The sequence below is a fragment of the Lissotriton vulgaris genome, chromosome 3_1 (genome assembly GCF_964263255.1).
Source record: "Lissotriton vulgaris chromosome 3_1, aLisVul1.2, whole genome shotgun sequence".
Taxonomy (NCBI): domain Eukaryota; kingdom Metazoa; phylum Chordata; class Amphibia; order Caudata; family Salamandridae; genus Lissotriton; species Lissotriton vulgaris.
Window position 1 is genome coordinate 1,418,424,212 of NC_141689.1, and position 21,098 is coordinate 1,418,445,309.

The following is a 21,098-nucleotide window of genomic DNA, read 5'->3' on the forward strand; positions in this document are numbered from 1 at the left end:
TGGCATCCACCGCTATCACATTAAACAGCTCAGTGAGGTGCGGGGTTAGCTCGGAGGGAAAACGCTTATAAAACTGTGCTGTTAGGCTATCAGGCCATGGGGCTTTATGGAGTTTGAGTTAGGAAATGACCTGGCTGACCTCCTCTGTTGGGATGGGCGCATTCAAGGACTCCGTGTCTGCCAGGGAAAGGTGGGGAATGACAAACCCGTCTAGATATTGCCGTTACAATGCCATATTGGGTGGTGTGCTGTGATACATCTCTCCGTAGAAGTGACCAGAAATTTTGGCTATGATATCGTCTGAGTGAATGAGACATCTGTCCCCATCTAGAATAACCCCAATGAATTTGCGTTCCCTCTTCTCTCGCAATTGACAAGCTAAATGTGACCCTACCTTGTGCATATGACGTCTGACGCAGCTTCAGCAACTTGGCTCAATTATTGTAAATAGATCACAATTTACCTCTGAGCGTGGTGAGCTGTCGTTGAAGTGCTCGAGTAGGTGTTTCCTTATGGGCCTTCTCCACCACCTCCAGTTCCCCCTCTAGTGTTGTGCATTCCTGTGCCCACTATTTATTCAGGACTGCGTTAAGTTGGATGCGTTTGCCCCTTAGCACAGCTTTAAAAGCGTCCCAGGTATTTTGAGGTGTAGTAGCCTGTGGAAGGTTGAGCGTGAAGTATTCGGTGATGGAAGTCCTTAATTCATCCCATATGGACTTGTCCGCGGTGATCGATGTTGGGAAGTACCACCTCACTGTGCCAGTTTTTGTCCCTCCCTATGCTAAACTGATGGATATTTGAGGCTGTAGTCTGAGAGTGAGATGGGCAAGATCTGAGCTGCTTGCAAGAGGCCTAGTAATGCCTGACTAATGAAGATGTTGTCAATCCTAGAGTAAGATTGGTGGACATGGGAGAAGTGTGTATAATCCTTGATGGTAGGATGGAGAGTGCGCCAAGCATCGCGGAGGCCCAGCGTGTGCAATTTCTGTTTAACCCCTTTGGAAAAACTGTTGAGGGCCGCCCTGTGGGAGTGAGAGCTGTCCAGTGTCTCGTGCCAAGTCAAGTTAAAGTCACCTAACAACACCACAGGGCCCTCCGTGAACCCGCTAATGAAGTCCAATGCGGAGGTCAAGGATATAGACTGTCCTGCATTGGGCGCATAAAGAGAGACAAATGTACAGAGGGATCCCTGGAATCTCTCCTTCACCATTATCACTTTCCCTTCCCGTCGGCTTTCACAGCCTCGAGATGGAACTTAGCAGTACTACGGAAGAGAATAGCGACCCCTTTATGTTTAGTGCCAGCCGACGACCTGAATATTAAAGGATAAGATTTGTGGCAGAGTCTTAATTTCTCAGATTTTTTTAAGGTATGTTTCTTGTGATGCCACAACCGCAAACTGGCGGTCATTGATATACTTCCATACTTTATGCAGTTTTTGTGGAGAGTTCAAGCCCTTAACATTTCAGGACGCTATGGAGACCATTGTAAAGATTGTCCCCCCCTCCCCCTGACCCATGATCCCCCTTGTGGGACACTCTCAAGTTGTTGCTTCTCACCCACCTAGTGGCCTCGTACCTCCAGTGAGTCCCCCTCTATGGGCTGTCCGCCCCTCAATAAATCATAAGCTAACAGAATCCTAACACCACCAGGTACCCCCCCCCCCCCCAAAGAAACCCCCAACATCCCCCAGAAACTGAGTAGCCAACGGGCTCTCAGCTCGTATTGTCTCAGAGTAAGCTAGATTAAGTTTGGGCAGTACGGACAAGGCCTGTACCCCCCCCCCCCCCCCCCTTGCCATGTAGCAAGTACCTAGAGAACCTTCAGAAGTCTATTAGTAACTTGGATGAACAGGTGGATCACCACCGATCCCTGGTGTGGGATCTCAGTCTCTTTGTCGAGCCACAACCCCCGTAGCTAGCTTCCCACCAGATTGCCATTGCGGGCATGAACCTTGAGCGTCAGAGTGTCTGGAGCATTCACCCTTCGAGCAGCATCATTTTGGGATTTGCTTGGTCTTCAAAACTGTTTGCCAAGGCTGGGATTCCCTCCGAGGCTGTCCTGAGTCGTTTGAAGGGCCTGAGTTGCTTTCATCCTCCGGAATGGGGATGCCCAGGATGTGCAGACCTTCCTTCAAATCTGTAACATGATGTGACTTGTTCTTGTGCTCGAAAGCAAGCCCAAAAGGAAAGGTCCAGCAATATCTCATGCTTTCTTCTCGCAATTTGGTGGTTACAGGGTGTAGCAGTTGCCTACGCGCCAGGGTGGAGGGAGCTAGGTCCTGAAAGTGCGCGCATTTGTAGCCCTGGAATGAGATTTCCTCTTTTTTCCTTGACGCACTTAAGATTGCTTCTTTCGTGGTGAAGGAGTGCATCTTGACAAGAACGTCTCGTGTACGTCTACGCTCCCCCTACTGCAGGGTCACCACACGATGGACTCGATCAATCTTGAGCTTCAGCTGTGTCGTGGACTTAGTTTTTTCGAGAAGAGGCCCACCTCGAATGCCTCCAGGTCTGGTCCCTCCGCGCCCGCTCCCAGGTCCCGGATGTGTATGTTCTCCCTCCAGGACCTGTTCTCCAGATCCTCTGCCTTCAGGAGCACTTGGTGGAGTTGTGACTGGAGATTTTGTTGTGTTTCCTGCTTTTTGACGGAGCGGGTGTCTATTTCCTGCGTCTGCTCTTCTACTTCCAATAACCTGGAGCCCACAGCGCCCACATCTTGCTGGAGTGTCGTCATCTTCTCAGTGAGATCAGCCTTGAGTTGATCCATGGAGGCCCGCAACTCCTGGCAAAGCTCAGATTTGAAATCCAGGAAAGAAGCCGCCAAATCCTCCCTGGTAAGCGCCATCTTGTGCGTCCGGTCCTCCTTGGTGGAAGTAGGGCCCTTGTCTACAGCTGCAAAATAACGGGAGACCTTGTACGTCGTATTCTTTTGGTGGCATAAGGGCGGTGAAATGCACGTTGCTGAATCAGGGCGTGGGGGGCCCCCCTATGTAGCACAGCCGAGGTGCTTGCTTGCCAGGGTGCTTGCTTGCCACGCGTGGGGTGTCCTAAGATGAGATCAGGCCTTTGCTGGGCTCCAACCACCAGGAGCATCTTAAGGCCAGGTCAGTGTGGTTTGTTTTGTCAGCAGGTCGGGAGCAATATACTTCCTCACATCAGACTTCCCAGTGCATGAGGAGAGGACTCTGCTTACCAGCCATCTTCCAGCATTGCTGAGTGAGTGCAGCGACCCCTCCTCAGGAAGCTCCACCATCCGGGCGCCTTCTTGAGATCAGGCAAGGCCTCTCTGCACCGCCTTTCCCCCAAGCCCCCTTCATGCTGCAGTAATTGAGAAAAGAGGAAACAAACCCCACAGGTGGGTCCCTTCGCTGTCGTCCATCATGTTCCCGCTGTCACTGCTTCTGAGTCGGGTGACCCTTCCAACCTCAATCATATCATCGATGCATTACGTCCTCTAATAGCGGCAGTGTGGGGTGCTAATCAGCGTTCAGGTCTTCATGTGCCTCCGCTGGTACCGGGGGAGGGGGGGGGGTTGGGGGGGGGGGGTGTAACGCCTTCTTTGCCTCGGGAAGTCATGGAGCCGTGGTCGTTAACTCCGTTCTTGTGGCTTCACTACACGCGCGTCTCTGTGTCATCTTGAGTCCACTCCCGGCTCGGGCAGTCCTCGCTTCACGTCTTTGAGCCGGAGTTGGACTTGGATATCGTGATCCCGATCTGCAAAGAGTTTGTTGAGCAGGGCCATTCGTGTCTCGGTCCTCTACGAGCACATAAAACGTCTCATGGTAAACTAGGGGGCTCGAGCTGAAGCGGCTCACGTCTGCTTAGCCGTCTTGTTTGGCCACGCCCCCATGATTCACTTTTTAAGCATAGGTGGACATGGACTTAAAGTTGCTTAGTAAAATCAATGCATTTTTTAAATGTTCTGTAAAAAGCTCATAAATCCAAAAGCCCACCAGGCTGCTATGGTCCGCTTTCGTAAAGAGTAATTATTGTATAACAAATAGTATAAAATTCTGTGTCGTCGCTCTTGTGATTGAAGACCACGTCCAAGGATTTTTCTTAGGCCAACTTTTTGAAGGTTTACATCCAAGTGCAGCAACAAACACAGCAAAAACATTTTTAAGGTTGCTTTCCCGTGTCAAGGCGGCGGGGATCGGGGGCACCGCTCTGGCTATCCTCCTTCCTGAGCGACCGCACCCAGGCTGTCCGCCTGGGTGACTTCACTGCGGACGTTCGGAAAGTTCAGTGCGGGGTCCCCCAAGGCTCTTCCCTTTCCCCTCTTCTGTTTAATCTTTATATCGCCCCTCTTATCTTCTCTCTGCAACAAATGGAGGTTGCCGTATTTAATTATGCGGATGACCTCCAGCTTGTTTTCAATCTGTCTTCTTCCCCCTCTACTGTTCTAAATTTCCAATCTATCATGCTCCATATCCGGGACTGGATGAACCACAACCACCTGAAGCTCAACCCCGACAAGACCGAGCTGGTGTTGACGGGTGGTTCATCCAGCCCCTGGTCCTCTTTATTCTGGCCCCCCTCTCTTGGCCCTTCACCTGTTCCCTCTACCTCAGTCAAAACTTTAGGCATAAAACTCAATTCTCAACTTACCCTTCACTCCCAGGTCAGCTCTGTGGTTTCTTCTTCCTTCTTATCACTGCGCACCATACGCAGGGTGTCCCGTTTCTTTTCCTTTACTGCTCTCAAACTTATCATCTTGGCCATGGTGGTGTCCCGCCTGGACTACGGCAACGCCCTATATGCAGGTATTCCTGCATACAGCTTACGGCGTCTGCAACAGATCCAAAACCAGGCGACCCGCCTGGTCTTCAAACTCCCGAAATTCCACCACTCCACCCCCCTCTTGAAGTCTTTACATTGGCTCCCTGTGCGGGCTCGGGTCCAATTCAAGCTCGCCTCCATCACCTTTCTGGCTCGACTGGGCTCGGCACCGGCGTTCATCTCATCTGAGATCACCCCTTACGTTCCCACCAGGGAACTACGCTCATCCTCCCAGTCCCTTCTCACCATCCCTCGTTAACGGAGAAAGAAATGGGGAGGCTCGAAATTTGCGACCCTTGCCCCGCTCCTCTGGAACTCCCTCCCCCTTGAACTTCGAACCCTCACTCTGTACCCACAATTTCGGAAACACCTCAAGGCTCATCTGTTCATGAAGTCCTTCGACTAAAACCTTCTGCAGTTTATCCTTGTCTCCTGGCCCCGGACCTTTGTTAGTTGTAGCGCCAAGAAACCGCTGGTGTATGTGCGCTTTAAAAAATAATTTTAAACTTAAACTTTAAGGTTTATCGACATCAGTCTGATTTTTTTATTTACCTGGTGCTGAGCACAAGAGAGTTACTAAGTAGAAAGATAACCTTTTACTTGTGTCCAAGCTACATCAAACAGCTATGTACACTTGCGATTTTTCCTTCCTTGTATTAGTTATCCCTCTGAGAAGATCCCTAGAGTTATCAGTTTTCTGAAATATGTTACCTCCTATGTACATTTTATTAAACTTGCCACTGTATGTCGGTGGCCATCCTGATTGAATTACATTGAAACACTCAACTGATTTTGTCTATTCTGTTTTTTTTAATGATCATTTAATTATAATTTTAGTAATACAGTTCCAAACTTTTCTTTGCCTGAGCTTTGTAGTACTTTATCTTCATACTTAGTAGTAATTATTTACAGCCAGAATTATGGTTTTGACTTAAGCCAACCCATTGATTGCTAAGTCATTGGGAAACCCCGAGAAGCTTTCTGGTTTGCTTCTGTTAGCCTCTCTATGTGGGCATTGTGAAATAACCGCCATTGTGCGAAAAAAACTCCTTACTCCCTACTGTTCCTTCCATAATCTTCTTTTCCACATTTGGCAATTTACCGTATATATTACAACTTTTATTCAGGCTTTGGAAAATGCTTTTGAGATGCCTACCGTGTCCCTTCCATTCATTTTCATTATCCACTTATAGACTTCTATTACAGGTGTATTTTTCAGATAATATTTCCAAAAAGTATGCAGAACCCTCACATACTAATTTCTGTCTATGCTGTAAACCATAGATCCTACAGTACAAGCCTCTCTCTTCCTTTGGAAACACTTCTGGAGGATTCTAATAAAGAGATTATTCTGTGCTCTGATTAGGTCTCAAGGTGGCTTTGCCCACACTTATGAAGGAATGACATTTGCACTAGTTTTCCCTCTGTAGGTCTCATCAGAACTCCTTTAGTAAGTGGGAAAACTAATTGACAATATGTTCCTGCCCCACTAGTTGGACCAATGTGCCTGACTTTTCACTTTCTGACACTTTAGTGCATAGTTTTGGTAGTGCGGGCTCAGGCAAAGGCATGCAGTGCTAGCCACACCCTTATGTATAGCGATTACCTAAACTGTGATTCAATGGTGATAAATGTGGCAAACTGATTTTTTTTTCTTCTGTGAAGCTATGCTGTATCCTGATGGAGCTTATAAGACCTTGGTCGATATTGCAGGAGGTTGAGCAAGTTTCACGTTATTTCAACTGATGAGCCCTAAAGGGTGTTTCATGAGAACAGTGTTGCACCAAGGATATTCCCCCTCTCTGCTGAGGCATATATCCACCAGTTTCCACATCAATTGTATTTTTATACTCAGCCTTGACAAGCAGTGCTCTTTATCAGGTTTGGCTGGTATCGCAGGAGTTCAATGTTAGTCTTATGTAAGCATTAGTTTTCCACAGTCGTAACTCTTGTATTTATAGTCCTCAATCATCCCTTTCTCCTGCCCTTGTTCAACTGACAAACATTACTCACAATGGCCTGATTATGACTTGGCAGAGTCTATGCCTGGATTGAATACCCCTGTGCTCAACTATAAATAGCCCCGTATTTCCCACAGCGGAATTTTTTTGATTTGGCAACACTGGTATCCTCTTGTCTTTTAATCAGGTTCAATGTAGTGTAATTATATTCAACCATCTAGTGGCGATAGTGATGGAACAGAATGACAATCCAAAGGGGCCAGTATGACAGCTGTAAACTCTGTGTTGGTGGAACCAAATTACAAACAATCTTGCTAGATCTTTTGGAAAGCTACTCTGCACTTGATAGTGGTTTCTTATATATGCAATCATCAGTGCAATAGTAATTGCATATTACTCTTTTATCTTCTACTGGGCAGAGAGTCCCTCCTTGGAAACTGTAACAGTAGGGCATCCCACACTAATGATTTTCTTGTAGTATTCCTTCCTGTTTCCGGAACTCTTACAGTAGTTCTTCCTGGTTCTACCCATCTACCTGTTTCTTGTTTCCAGCATGATAGCCGAAGGAATACAGTGAATCTCCAAGACACAGCAATTAATCATTCAGCCATCAATAATACGAGTTCAGTAAATTTGCTTTTAACTTGGCTGTCTTACTTTGCATCATAATTCCCAATAAGCATGTTTCAGGGGTATATTGTACACTTTTTCATGGTCACTCTAGCAAATAAGTTGTAATTGATGCTTAGTTGTAAGAAAGTCAATTGTTAGTTAGGGTGGCTAGAAATCTGCAACAATTAATGTCACTAACCTGTTAGTTTAAGTCAAAGGTTTCAGTAATTTAAACCGGAGTTCAATCCCTAAAAGCTATGGCACAGAACAGACAGGCCTATCTTTAAGAACATGTGTAAAGCATTTAGAAGTACCAAAACAGTTAAAAAGTCAAAAAACACAACACAATAAAAATCACACTCCACTAAAAATAGAGCAAAATGTAATAAACAAAATCACTCCAAAACAAAAAAAATCATGTAAGGAGAACCAGATCTATGAATTTCTAAAATGTATGGTGAAAAAGTAAAGCACCAATGATAATCTATGGTGGCAGTTGACCTGGATTTAGGCACGATTTTAGGCTGACCCCACGATGAAGTGTGGGTTGACGACACTAAGCAGGTTTATCCAAGTCAAATGCTTTACTTTCGGACTTCGTTTCTGAAATAGAAGTCAAATCAATAAGAAGGGGGCTAGTTTGCAGGCTGTAACCGTCGATGTGTTCCACATGGCCAGATTCTTACTCGCCGATGGTTTGCTGAATGACTTGCTGCTTCAGAGAACCTCTGAGTAGGAGAACCTGTTTCTTCAGCTCAGCAAAGTAGTCCCTTGAATGGATTGGCTAGGTTGGTCCCAGTCCTCCGTCAGCGAGAAGTCAGGATTTATTTCAGTTGCACAGGTTTTCCGAGTTTGAAGGAAAAATTTGGTTAAAAACAGGCAAGGGCCCCAGGACGTCAAGGTCAGCAATGAGGGGGTCAATATTAACTCCAGCAGAGGCTAACAGCAGGTTCCAGTTCAGGTCCAATTGTAACTTGTCAGGTAGGCTCTTTAGAGAAAAGTTCTTTTGCAGCTTGTTGTTTCCCCACAGAATAGGGCGACCAACTGACCCCTGCAGTTAACTGCTTTGTTGTAGGTACATGTGGGAGCTGGTTCAGCTCTTCATGGCTCCTTTCAGGTCTCCAACAGTAGATGCAGTCCTTCTTCTGTCGTGTCACAGGTACAGAAAGTATTCTGAGAATGGTGGCTTGGTGTACCATATTCATGATCAGCACTAGCTAGTAGATGGGGTGACCCCTGCTCCTCCCTAACAAATGGGGTAAAAGTTTCCAAGGGCAACGCTATCCATTTTTGCAGCAGATCCTGTTTGCCCTTCTGTAAACAGTCCTACAGAGCACCTTATTCCCAAAATCCTTTCCCCCCTTGTACAGAGCCTGTGTAGTCACTCAGAGAAGAGGCCTGGAAAATTAGCAGTCCCCTTCTGTATGTTCACTCAAATCCAGTTCTGTGGGGAGCTGCACTCTCAGTGCATTTGGGGCCAGCTTCTAAAAGGAATTAAGTTTACTTTCTTAACTCCATGGCTGCTAAGGCAATTCCCCTCCTGTGCTGGAGATTGCTCTATTTCATTGTTTTATGACGAGCTGGGCTCGTCATCAGTGTACGAGGAGGCTACACCATGACGAGCCCAGCTCGTCATGAGTGTGGAAGGGGTTAAGGCCTCACCTTACATTTACTTGTCAAAAGGCAAGTCCCACCCTAGGGTCCACCCTAACTGGCCTCAAAGCAAGGAGAAGAAAACCCCTCTCCACACTGAGCCTATTACCTCTGTTCTGGGAGCACTTTTCACACCTCTTTAAGGTCATGACCTCCCTGGGCAGGTACTGGAGAGCTCCTGCAAATTAGCCTCCTGTAGCATTAGGCAGGGAAAAAGTGCATTTCTACAAGTTAAGTGTTCCAAATATTTATTAAAATTACATCTTCACCATCAAATTTGGCTTTTAATACATATTAAAAATAATGATTGAGTACAGTTTTCCAGTGCCCGGCAGAATTAATATTTCAATCCGCACTCTAGTTTTCTTCAAGGGACATCCAGAGCCTTCCACAGTGAAAATAGCTTTGGAGACTTGTCATCGTATGGACATGGCCATATCACATTTCTGCATGTGCCACATTTATCTACCATGTACCCTGCCTGGTGGTCTGTCAGGCCTACCTAAGGGCAAAATGTTAAAATTTAAAAGGAAGATTTTTCCTGTCAAAATGGTTATTTTTGACAGGTTGGGCTGATGGTTTAAACTGCAGCCATCAGGCTACAATAGTAGGCCTGAAGCCATGTTTTCCTTTGTCACGCTAGTGAATGACACAATAAGTGATGTAGTCCACAGGTGACATTGAGCTTTCCATTTCATGGGTGTAGTTTTGACACCGCATACTGTCACCTTATAGGAGAGTTAAATATGTCAATCGGAGATTAGCCAATTTCTACATGTTTTTGGGGGTCAGAGTAGGTACACAGGGCACTTCACAGCAGTGCCCCAAGCTCTATAAACCAGCAATACAATATTGCAATTGACAAATTCAAAAGAGAACCATGAACTATGGTTTTCTGAATGCAGGATGCCCTTGGTAGCACAGTGCCTATCAAAGGATGATACAGTGCCTACTTAAGAGAACTCTGCCCGGTGGCAGCAGTGCACGGTATTGCGATATGACCATCAATTCACATATATCCATCTTGTTCTCAGGTTGGCTATTTTCCTGAACAGATATAGTTTGGAAATCTGGAAATTGTTTTGGACAATCATTTCAATTGAGTTTTGTTTCTAAAGCAAACAAAAGTCAATCTGTGAACTGGTGTGTCGGATGTTAATCTATAAATATACCCTTTAATGTTAGCAGACTCAGCTTCTATTTTGGACTATCAACCCCACCATTTTGGAATACAGAGTCTGATAGACTAACACAAGAGCAACAATGTGAAATAATGTTATACTTCTGTAGAGACCGAAACAAATGCAAGCTGGACATCAGTTAATCAGCATTTGTGAAACCCTGTGTGTAGCATTCTACAAGATAAGTTTTGAGTTTTCTAACAGCATGTGAAAATATATTAATGTGACGGATCAGTTCTTTACATATTTTCGTCTTCAATATTTATAGGGGATCGTGTGTTGTCTGTCAATGGAACAAGCTTAGAAGGAGCTACTCATAAACAGGCTGTAGAAGTGTTACGAAAAACGGGCCAGGTAAGGAAATTCAAGGATTGCAAGATATTCGATAATGCAAACCTGCTCACTGTGAAACTGCTGTCTAAAGCTTTTTATGCTGTAAAATAAAATGTATTGTCTGTTTGACCTCAAACAGCTATTTTGAAAACAAGCAGAATGAAAATGGTTTGTGTTCTGATAGCTTTGACGTGTAGCTGGTAACCACTTACTGATCTGACTGCCTCAGGATTGCATACAAAATGATCAGTTAAATAGTTTGGTCCTTTACTACGCTAGCATTTGTTTATTTTTTGCTCATCATAGAAAGATGTTAAAATTGCTATACACCTATCATGAAGTTGTTTCAAATAGGATTTCTAGTGGCCTGTATTCATGCACACTGGAAGATGAATGCAACACTGTTGAAAGACTCTTTTCTCTGACTTAACATAAATAACGCAATTTACTCTTAATTTGATCCTGGTTGTGTCCTGCAGCTGCGTGGAGGGTTTAAGGATGAGGTTAACTACAATAAGAAAACAGCAGCCAATAATGCTTCCCTCTAGGTTTTTATCTTTAGAAAGATCTTATCAGGTGAGGTTGTCTAGAAATCTCTTGACTCCGGAGGAATTGCTTAGTTAAAAGGAAGTTTTACCAAGGATACATTTGCATTTGTATCAGTTGCCAATAAAGCTATGATTTTGTAAGCACAAGTGTACACAGTCTTATTCCTTTAGGCCCGAATCGACCAGATAGATGCATGCAATCGCAGTGTAATTACAGGATGTTTTCATCACAAGACCTGTGTGGATGCACACTGGCTGCAGATTTGAAGACCAAACGATATCCTGTGATTAACAGAGCAAAGGATTTTACATCCATTGCTGGCACTGAAAAACAGGCCACCCTACCACATCCTAATATGATCCACAGATGCTACTCTTCAATATTAGTTTCCAGTAGCCAGATCATACAAGATCTTCATGTACCTTTCGCCCTTCACCATCTCCTCGATTACCCTTAATTCACGTCAGCAATTAACAGCGCAGCACAGTATCCTAACTTTGATAGGATACATCAGATGCCCCCCCCCCGCCCAATTCTCTAAAGGGAACATTCTCTGGATTTCCGGTAATGGAAGGATCCTGGAAAGAGGGGAAGAGGCATGGCTGACAGCTGAAGATTGCAGAGGCTCAATTCTGAGTTCCACACTGATTCTGAGGTACATGCACAGTTCTGTGCCATCTATCACCTTGTTGTTGTTGCATCTGATGTCTTAAGCGCGCCGGGTATGCCCAGATGTGGGTCCTGTGCTCACTGTTGAACTGAAAAGGTTTCTCAGTGCACTCAATATTCTTGCATTTTAAATTAAATCTTGTGTTTCATTGTGTGCTACTCCATCCATTACACTGTGTCTCCCAGTGCCAACAAAGTATAAATTAGAGATTGTCAGGTCTGGCGAACCAACCCCTGATGGGTGGGTGCACATTCACACGGACATTGAATACGTTTCTCCTCTGTATTTATCCACAATAAATTGTTTTTCAAAACAAATGTTGTGAACAATGCTTCATTCGATTACGTCATTGATTTATTGTAATATATTCATTTGTTGAAACACATGTAGTGCATTTTTTCACAGATATAATCTCCAAATGCTTGACACAACCCAATGCATTTCGGGTGTTACACTGACCCTTCATCTGGGGTCTGAAAATGATAGCAAACAAGATCCAAATCAGTCCATTATCCTATTTACATATGTACATAATAATTTATGAAACATTGTTTAAACATGCCTCTTCAATTAAAGAATGCTCTGCCTGGCTTCACGCTACGCTGAGTTCAACTGTGTTATTACATGAAGACATTATTCTCATCTCAAATGTGTGAAGCAACAAAAGCTGGTGACACATTATGCTTCACAGGCTGATTCCTTAACTCAAGGTTAGTAATTGAACATAAAACATGTGTGGCATCATATTCTAGCATCTAGATTTCACCCAACAACTTTGTGACGATAAAGACATTCCGCTTAGGATGTCAAAGTTTAGCGATAAAACTTACTGGTACAATGGAGATGATAATTCCGCAGCATCTCGGGTTGCTTCCTGTGAAGAAACAAAGCTTGTTACACAGCGTAGATTTGTGGAACTCACATTTGTCTTGATTAAGTGTTTGGTTGGCGTCTATTGAGCCATGGGTTGGACTTGTTCGTAGATTTGTAGTCGAACCTTAAAGTGTGCTAATTTTCCAAGTCCGGTGAATAGTTTTGGAAACTTGCTGATATTATCTGGTGTGTCATCCACTTTGTATAGTATCTCTACTAGTTTCAGGCGTTCCGGGGTGGGCAAATTGAGAAGGCAGTCAGCTGCTTCCGGTCCTTCTATGACATGGATTTGGGCATGGACTGTTCTGTCCTCATATGTCAAGGATGTGTGAAATTGTCCTAGGCACGGTAGGGTTTTTTTTTGACATCCATGTGTAGACGCGCACAGCCGCCTTCTGCAGTTTACATATAGGGTTTATTTTCCTGAATTCAGTAGCAGTTCAATATGTAGCCTTGGATATTTATTTAATTTGTCAGGGTCTGCCACTATTCACACATATTCATCACTGTCTTGTGAGATAGGGGTGGGGCATGATGATTCCCTCAATTAAGAGGGTCGAGATCGGTATGTGAGCTGAGACGTGTGCTAGATTTTGACGAGCTGGTTGACTGTGCTCGCCTGACGCATACTGTTTTTGCATGGTGGCGAGGTCCAGAGTTGCTTTGGACTTGTTCTAGTTCCTTGCGAGATGTTCAGCACACCAATTCAAAGTGGTTTTCTATCCCACAGTGACGGCATTGCTGCCCCATGGCAGGGCAGGGGCCTGTATGCGGGTATTCTTGACCGTAGCGATAGCATTGTAATTGCTGTTGTCGACTGCTCCCGCTCCTGTTCGAGCTGCTTATCTGGCTTTTGGGTTTGGAGGTTCTTTTTTAGTCAGGCTGGCACCTTGGTTTCGCCTGGGACTGGAGTCGGAACGCTTGTTTGAGTTTGTCTGTTTTGCCTGCTTCCATCTTCCTGGCACATTCTACAGCCTGGTCATTGATTCTTGTCAGCTCTTCAATGTTGTCTAGTGAGTAGTGTTTCTCCAGCAAGCGACGGCGTAGTGATTCTGACTGGCATCCTTCTATGATTCTTAGATGGAGGGTGTCTTCTGTGGTAAAGTTATCAAATTCGCAGTAACGAGCTAGGCGTTTGAGGCGAGTGATGAAGTAGCCCATCGATTCATCCTATTCCTGTGAGGCGAGATTAAATGTGTAGCATTCATAGTCTAAATTACATTTTTGGAGGAATTTTCTGTTTAGTGCATCTCTCACGTTTTGATATGAAGCAGATATGGTGGGCGGTAGTTCTTTTATGACTTGAGTAACGACTTTGCCAATCAGGTTGCACAGGGCAATGAGTTGTTGGTCGGGGTCATGGACTCGTGACCCTTTCATGAAATCCTCAAAATCTTCTAACCAGCCTTGCCATCGAGGACCGATACCGCTACCAGATGTAAGAACTAGAGGTTCAGGGCGTCGTAAGAAGGATGCGCCTAGCATCACTGGACCTGGTGCGCGTTTTGTGAGATACCTCCTTCAATATCAAATATTAAATAGATGGAACGAGGAGCTAGGCATACCAGCTCAAGTTATATATATGATAACATGCCCATGTTATCATATAACTACATTGGAATGACCTGTAGAAAAGTAAAAACCTGCCTCTGTGAACACAGAAGCAACATCAGATGCAAGAAATTGACAACCAGCATGAATAATCAGTTCTTCACACTGGGCCACTGTGCAAACGATATGGAATGGGTTGTCCTTGAGAGCTTAGACTATGCTGCCACCAATGCAGAGAGTAATCTATTCCAGAAGGAACAAAGATGGATTTACCATTTGGGGACATTTAACAACAGACTTAACTTCCAAATCCCCTGGAACTGAGTAACCAGATAATAGATCAGCTTTATGGAATAGCCGGGAACTGAATTAATAAATTAAACAACAAAGAGCAGAGAGCGATCGCTACAAGAGGAATAATAACTAGAGTAATGAGACCATGACTACCAACTACAAAACCGAAAGAGAGGCATTGTGAATAACCAGAGAGCCATATACCATTGCGAAAACCTTGTATTCACAGCAACTGAAACATATGGAAACCTTTACAGAAGGTCAGGATCACCGGACAGAGACCTACATGGAAGGGCAAGACTACCAGCAAGTAGATAAAAGAATACCTAAATGAGATCAACAAATTAACATCAATTAAGAGTAACAGTGTTAACCCATCAACATTTAAACAAAAATAACAATGGGACTAGTCTGACTGTACCCCACATCAGGATCTTCAGAATTGCAATCTTGACATTGATTATACGCCTGACCAACTGATACCAACAAAAAAACAAGAGCTCCCACTCGTTCCATAGGAATGTCACTAGGACACAAAGCATATTGGTATTTAAAATGCATTATAACAACACAAGACTGAACCCCCCCCCCCGAATACTTTTTATTACTTCATTGCCTAAGGTGAGGTACCTTAATGCCTCGCAAAAACTCATTTACATTTGTAAATAACTTTTTGACAGAATTGCCCCTATTTAACTATTTAATAAGCATGAAAATATATGCTGATATAACTAATTTTACTATCATGGGTGATAACCCAGATTGAGAAGAGAGACTCAAGTTCCACTTCAAGAGTATGTTTTCTATGTCAGTATGGCCTTCCGAGACCAGCCTCTGCCACACTTCTGTTAAAAGGAGATGCAGAAGCCTGGGCGAGGTTACATCCAGGACAGGTGGAACAATTACAGAATGGAGGTACCACATAACAAGTAATCGGGACCGTTCAAGAAAAGTAGACTCAGTTCCCTCGCCGCTATAGGGAGCTGGGTTATTCAGAGCTACCGAGCATTTCGTGATTATCTCCATGAGGCACTAACTATACCTTCTTTCTCTCCCAAGGAAGGCGACAGCCATGTCTTCTCCCACTCCTACGGGGCCCGAATAGGACTTACCAAAGGTAAATGATTTGAGACAGGCTATAGCGGTCAATTGCACACTGCACTGCTCGCTTTTTTATGTTTTACTTTATAGAAATAGTAAGCTCGCATTATCCAACATTCACTACCCGGATAACTTTACAAGTGGGGTTAACTGTGAATTTATAGACCAAAAGCGTTTACACAATAGCTTAACATTAGTAAAGTTTAAAATACCGCACTCACGAAATATCTCAACTGGATAACTACTAATCACTTTGATTGGTCCAATCTAAAGATTGAACAACACCTCTGTTTAAGAACAGCTGTTCGGAGAGGTAATGTACATAAACCACCCATTCTAAAGGGGATTCGCAAAAAGAGATCACTAGCAGCTTATGTGAACACGTACACAAGACACATTTTAGAAACACCTTTTAAATTATGGCAGACAACATGGCTGGGTAGTGAAGGAACAGACTTACTGCAATACCTCATAAGAAATGGCCATCACAAATAGTGACTATAATAAAAATTGAGAGATGTTTGTATACATTTATCACTGGATCTGCACACCTTAATGGAAGTTTGTTGCCTTTTTTGTCATCCCTCTTTTCTCTTCGGTCTTTACATGGAGACAGTGTGATCTTAGTATAAGAGGCAAATAGCTATACCAATCATGTAAGAACCTAGGGGAAAATACTCCACCTATTCTTGACTATTAAGGGGACAATATTCCACCTACCTCAAGATTAAGGAATTCCCCAGAAAGGAAAACGTTTTTTGTTTGAACGGTCCTGATGAAAGCTGCCGACTATTCATGGGCGCAGAGAGGCTGAAACATGTAGACCTAGACCACACTACAGAATGCGATGGATACTTCACATGACCATTAGACTCATCCCCACTCGGTGTGCTCTCTGAAGAAGAAAGATTCCATTATACGCAAAATAGGCATTGGGTGATGAACTAAGGAACTAGAGAAGCTGCACAGAGATATTTAACCGATTGGGAAAATGGCTTCTTAGCAGGACCTCAGATAAACAACTAGTCACTGACCTATATAAAATCTTAATTGGCCTGAGGTAGAGATAAAATCTTCATCTCATCAATGCTGGGAGCGAGAGCTGGGAAGTGAATGGACTCAGAAAGAGTGGAAAGAATTCCATCACAGAGCTAGACATTAAGTCCCCAATACATCTAACACCGAAACAGCAGTGAAGGTAGTTTCTTACTGGTATCTGACCCCAGCCTGTTTACATAAAATTGACCCCACCCGTGATAACAAGTGCTGGAGGTCCAGCATATATATTTATTTTATTTTTATTTATTTATTTGAAAGGTTTTATATAGCGCTGGCTAGACCCGGAGGTATCAAGAGCGCTTTACATGAGCATCAGATCATAGTTACAGGTTACATCGTTACAAAGGTTACACAGTTATTAGAGCATGGCAACACAGTTACTAGTAGGGTCAAGATAAACAATAAGCACAAATACGTAAGAGGAAAAGCAGGCAAGGATAAAGATTATGGGGAGGGGGGAAGGAGCTGGGGAAGTAGACAGGAAATGAAGACGGGAAAGAGGAGGGGAGGGTGAAGGACATCGCATGGAAAGAAGAGGGGAAGGGCAACGGGGACACAAACCGATAGACGAGTCGAAGCAATATCCAAAGTCCAGTAAGCTGTGATCCCAGGGGAAGTGGTATCACTTCCCTATCTCTGTTGCGGAAGGCTCTCTTTACGCAGTGGACTCTCTCAGAGGGGCCTCTGAGACTCCAAGGCCTACATACTGGATCCGTCCCCAAAAAGGGGAGAGGGAGTGCTTTGGCAAGTGGTGCCATACCATACCTCAGCTGTGAGTGGCTCCCTTGGTGCAGTGGACTCTCTCAGCGGGTACGCTGAGACTCCAGAGTATAAATATTGGATCTTTCCCCAACAAGGGGAGAAGGAGTGCTTAGTCAAAGGGCACAAAGGACAGGGGGCTAGGCAGACTAGCAGGCAAGGTGAGAGATTCAGGGGAGAGTGGGTAGGAGCTAGGGAGGTAGACAAAGAGAGAAAGAGTACTAAATGGGAACACATTTAATTAATGAGTATTATATAGTGCTGGCTAGACCCGATGGAATCAGAGCGCTTTACATGCTGGACAATGATGTTGCAATTTACATCAGTTAAAAGTTACATAAGTATCAAGAAAAGCATTTAAAGAACATAGGGGACAAGGTGAAGGAGCAAGGACGGGTAAGGGGATAGGGTAAAGGGGTAGGAGGAAGATAGGACGTAGAGACGAGGGGAAAATCTGCCCAATAGATACACACTTCTCAACCTAGCTTCTCAGATTTCCGTTTTATATATTATTAGGCCTCCCCAACTCACTCACTTACCCACTTACATCAAGAAGAGGCAGAGAGATAACCCTAGCACTTAGAGCAGCACATCAAGCCATAATAGCACTCTGAGGCACTGATAAAATCTGACTAGGCTTACTTGGCTACACTGGATCGGGGGCCTACTAGGTATGGAGCGCCTCTCCTCAGCCTTCAAGTCAGAGGGAGACACTTTCAAAGAAATATGGCATCCAATTATTACACTCCTATCGCAAGAATTCACAGAGCTTACCTGCCCCGATATCTTAGACAAACAGAAGCCCCCACCCAGCAGATACATCTGAAGATCCAGGAGGTAATTAACGCTAATAGGAAGATCAGCAGGCACCCGAGGGGGAGGAGGGGAGGAGGGGAAGGGGAGGAGGGGAGGGAGGAGGGGAAGGGGAGGAGGGGAGGGAGGAGGGGAAGGGGAGGAGGGGAGGAAGGAGGGGAAGGGGGGAGGGAGGCGGGAGTTGGGGACCCCCTTTCTGTTTCCATTTCCTTTGCTCTCACTGTAAATGTTACATCACAGCTGACAATGCTGAATGTTGATGCAGAGTTGGACTAAATAAATTGTGCTATATTACCATTGAAACAATTAACAAATTTAGCCCACCTTAGATGTGGTACTAACCTTGGGGTGGCACACCTACCTGAATAGCTAATTTTCCCACCTGTCAGGTGCCACAGGGGGTCGGCCGCCTCTCCCGTGAGGGGTATCCAGATTCACACAAGGTGGCAGCTCTATGAAGCTCGCCAGCCTAGGAAAGCAGATCATCCTGTGGGAGGGGATGTTACACCCTCTTCTCGGACAAGCTTTAGTTCTGGGACTCCTGAGAGCAGAGGCTCTCACTCTAGGAGGTCAGAACAGTGTCTCAGGTGGCAGGCTGGCAGAAACCAGTCAAGGAGCACACCAGAGGCTTGTAGGTTTTCAGGGGGCACCTCTAAGGTGCCCTCTGGGTTCATGTATTGATAAATCCACCACTGGACTCAGTGCGGGTTTAATAAATACACGATGTTTGCTACTAAACATCCGTATCTGGAGTGAAACCACCATGTAGCTGGTGAACTCCTTTACACCAGTGTCCAGCACATTTTGTTTAAATAGCTTGTGCGGTCACTTGTTCTCGCAGTGATAGGACTGACCAGCATTGGGGCATATCTTCTCATGCAGGTATGCCCTCACATGTAATATTCAACACCTTGCCTTAGGGCTGTCACGCCTGCTGTAGGGGTTACTTACAAATATTACATGCAGTGATAGGGTACATGGCACACAGGGATTTTGTGACATGTAGTGTTTTCACTTTTTTCTGCACCAAGACACACAGCCAGCATTGACAGCTGTGCATGTGCCTAGTGAGGCGTCCCTTAGGGAGGCATCATTCATTCTGCTTCCCTTAGGGACCCTCTTTAGTACCTCAGGCCCTAGGTACCAGGGGTACCATTTACTATGGCCTTTAAAGGGTGCTAAATGTTTTGCCTATTGGGGAAACAATTGTACAGTTTTGGGAAAGAGATCTGGCACTGGGGAGCTGGTTAGCAGGAACCCTATGCACTTCCAGTCTGAATCACACCAGTTACCAAGCAAAAAGTGGAGGTGCCCATGTCAAAAAGGGCTTCTTTGCTACATGGAGGAAACAAAAAGAAGAACTATATTTTAATGACACTACTAAAGAACACGCTTCAAGCAGAATAATCTTAGACCAATCTTTCTTGCAACTACCTTTTATGACAAGGTTACATTGTGTTAGTTCCCTCAGAAATCAATATAAATGTCTAAGTCTCTCTCTTTCCTCTCTTTGAATGGCATTTTAGTTTGTGATTGTGCAGGTGTTTAACAATATTTAAATGTTACATTGATGCTGGCTGTTTACCTTTCGGTGGGGTTTTGTCAGTTATTTTAGGTATAAACTTAAAACTGGATAGCTTTCTCATACAACAGGGATTTTCATATTCACTGGCAACCCCCACCATGGAGAGTGCTGATCCAATTATGTGTGACCTTCCTGTACGAGCACTCCTGCCTGAGGAAAGAGCTGACCTAGATCTCCCCATCTACTCAGCGGAGAAACAACAAGCTATCACATCAATGCCCTCGGGTAAAACCCTCGGGCCCAATGTATTTCTGTTGGAGTTTTTTAAGAGACACTTACCCCTCACCTGCTTTCACTGTATGATGATTCCTTTGATAAACAATTGCTGCCTTACGACCTATGAGCAACAATCATAACTGTCATTTTTAAAGTGTCAAACCTCCTGTGGAGCGTGCCTCCTAACATGCTATATCTTTAATAAATATAAAATCTAACCTCTTTGTCTAAAATCATGGCCACTTGCCTTGCTAAGGTGGTGCAATCTTTTGTCCATGCATACTAAAATGGTTTTATACCAAGCAGGCGCACTATCATCAAAATGAGACCGGGGGCACCCTATATTCCATAGGAACATGGGTAATTAAGGCCAAATATGCAAAACAACACTCGAGTAGGAATCACTTAAAAGGCTTTATAAAACTTGTACAAGGACTTACTTGCTCAAAGATCCTGCCAACACAAAACAGAATTACACAATCCACAATGTAGTGATTTAAACAATAATCAATTGGTTGTACATGGATAGATGCATATATTATTGCGACAATTCCAATGAGAATTTAGGTGCTATGAGTGACCGCGCAGTGCTAGAAAAAAAGAATGGTGTATATATATTTCAGCTTTCTCACGCACCAAAACAACATGAGTTGACGATACCTTGTGCTGGCCAAAATAGTTTATTTGAGTCAGCCCTTCGGATGCATTTCGCCTGACCAGCAGGCTTGTTCACCGAAGTTTTACGTATCTTCAGTGGCCATTCAACCTCTGTGCACAATACAAACAATCATGTGACATTGACTACAGAATAAGTGTCATGGAGAGCAGACTCGTAGTTCAATAGGCTAACCAATGTAAACATATCACAATGTTTAAAATAGTTACATTTTTGTAGAGCGATTTAAAAAAAACATTTTAGCGTTTTCCAACATCATCTCTTCAAGGTGAAATTAGCACAAGCTGTGGACTACTTGGACAAGACTTAATTTATGCACCAAATCCGGTTCCATTCGGACAAAGTTTTTGGCTTTTACACTTGTTTGAAAACTTTATTGATATTGCTGCTCACTGCCTAGTTACAAAATTATCTGGTGCGTATGTTTAATC

General features: G+C 44.3%; 1 protein-coding gene across 9 annotated transcripts in view; it reads left to right on the forward strand.

Moving 5' to 3' along the window:
* The window catches only part of PTPN13 (protein tyrosine phosphatase non-receptor type 13), a 981,974-nt gene that overhangs the window by 626,251 nt on the left and 334,625 nt on the right, over window positions 1-21,098 (forward strand). For all 9 annotated transcript variants that reach the window (XM_086961883.1, XM_086961888.1, XM_086961886.1 and 6 more), the window contains one exon: window positions 10,457-10,542. In XM_086961883.1, the coding sequence (XP_086818009.1) occupies window positions 10,457-10,542 (86 nt within the window). The remainder of the gene's footprint in view (window positions 1-10,456; window positions 10,543-21,098) is intronic.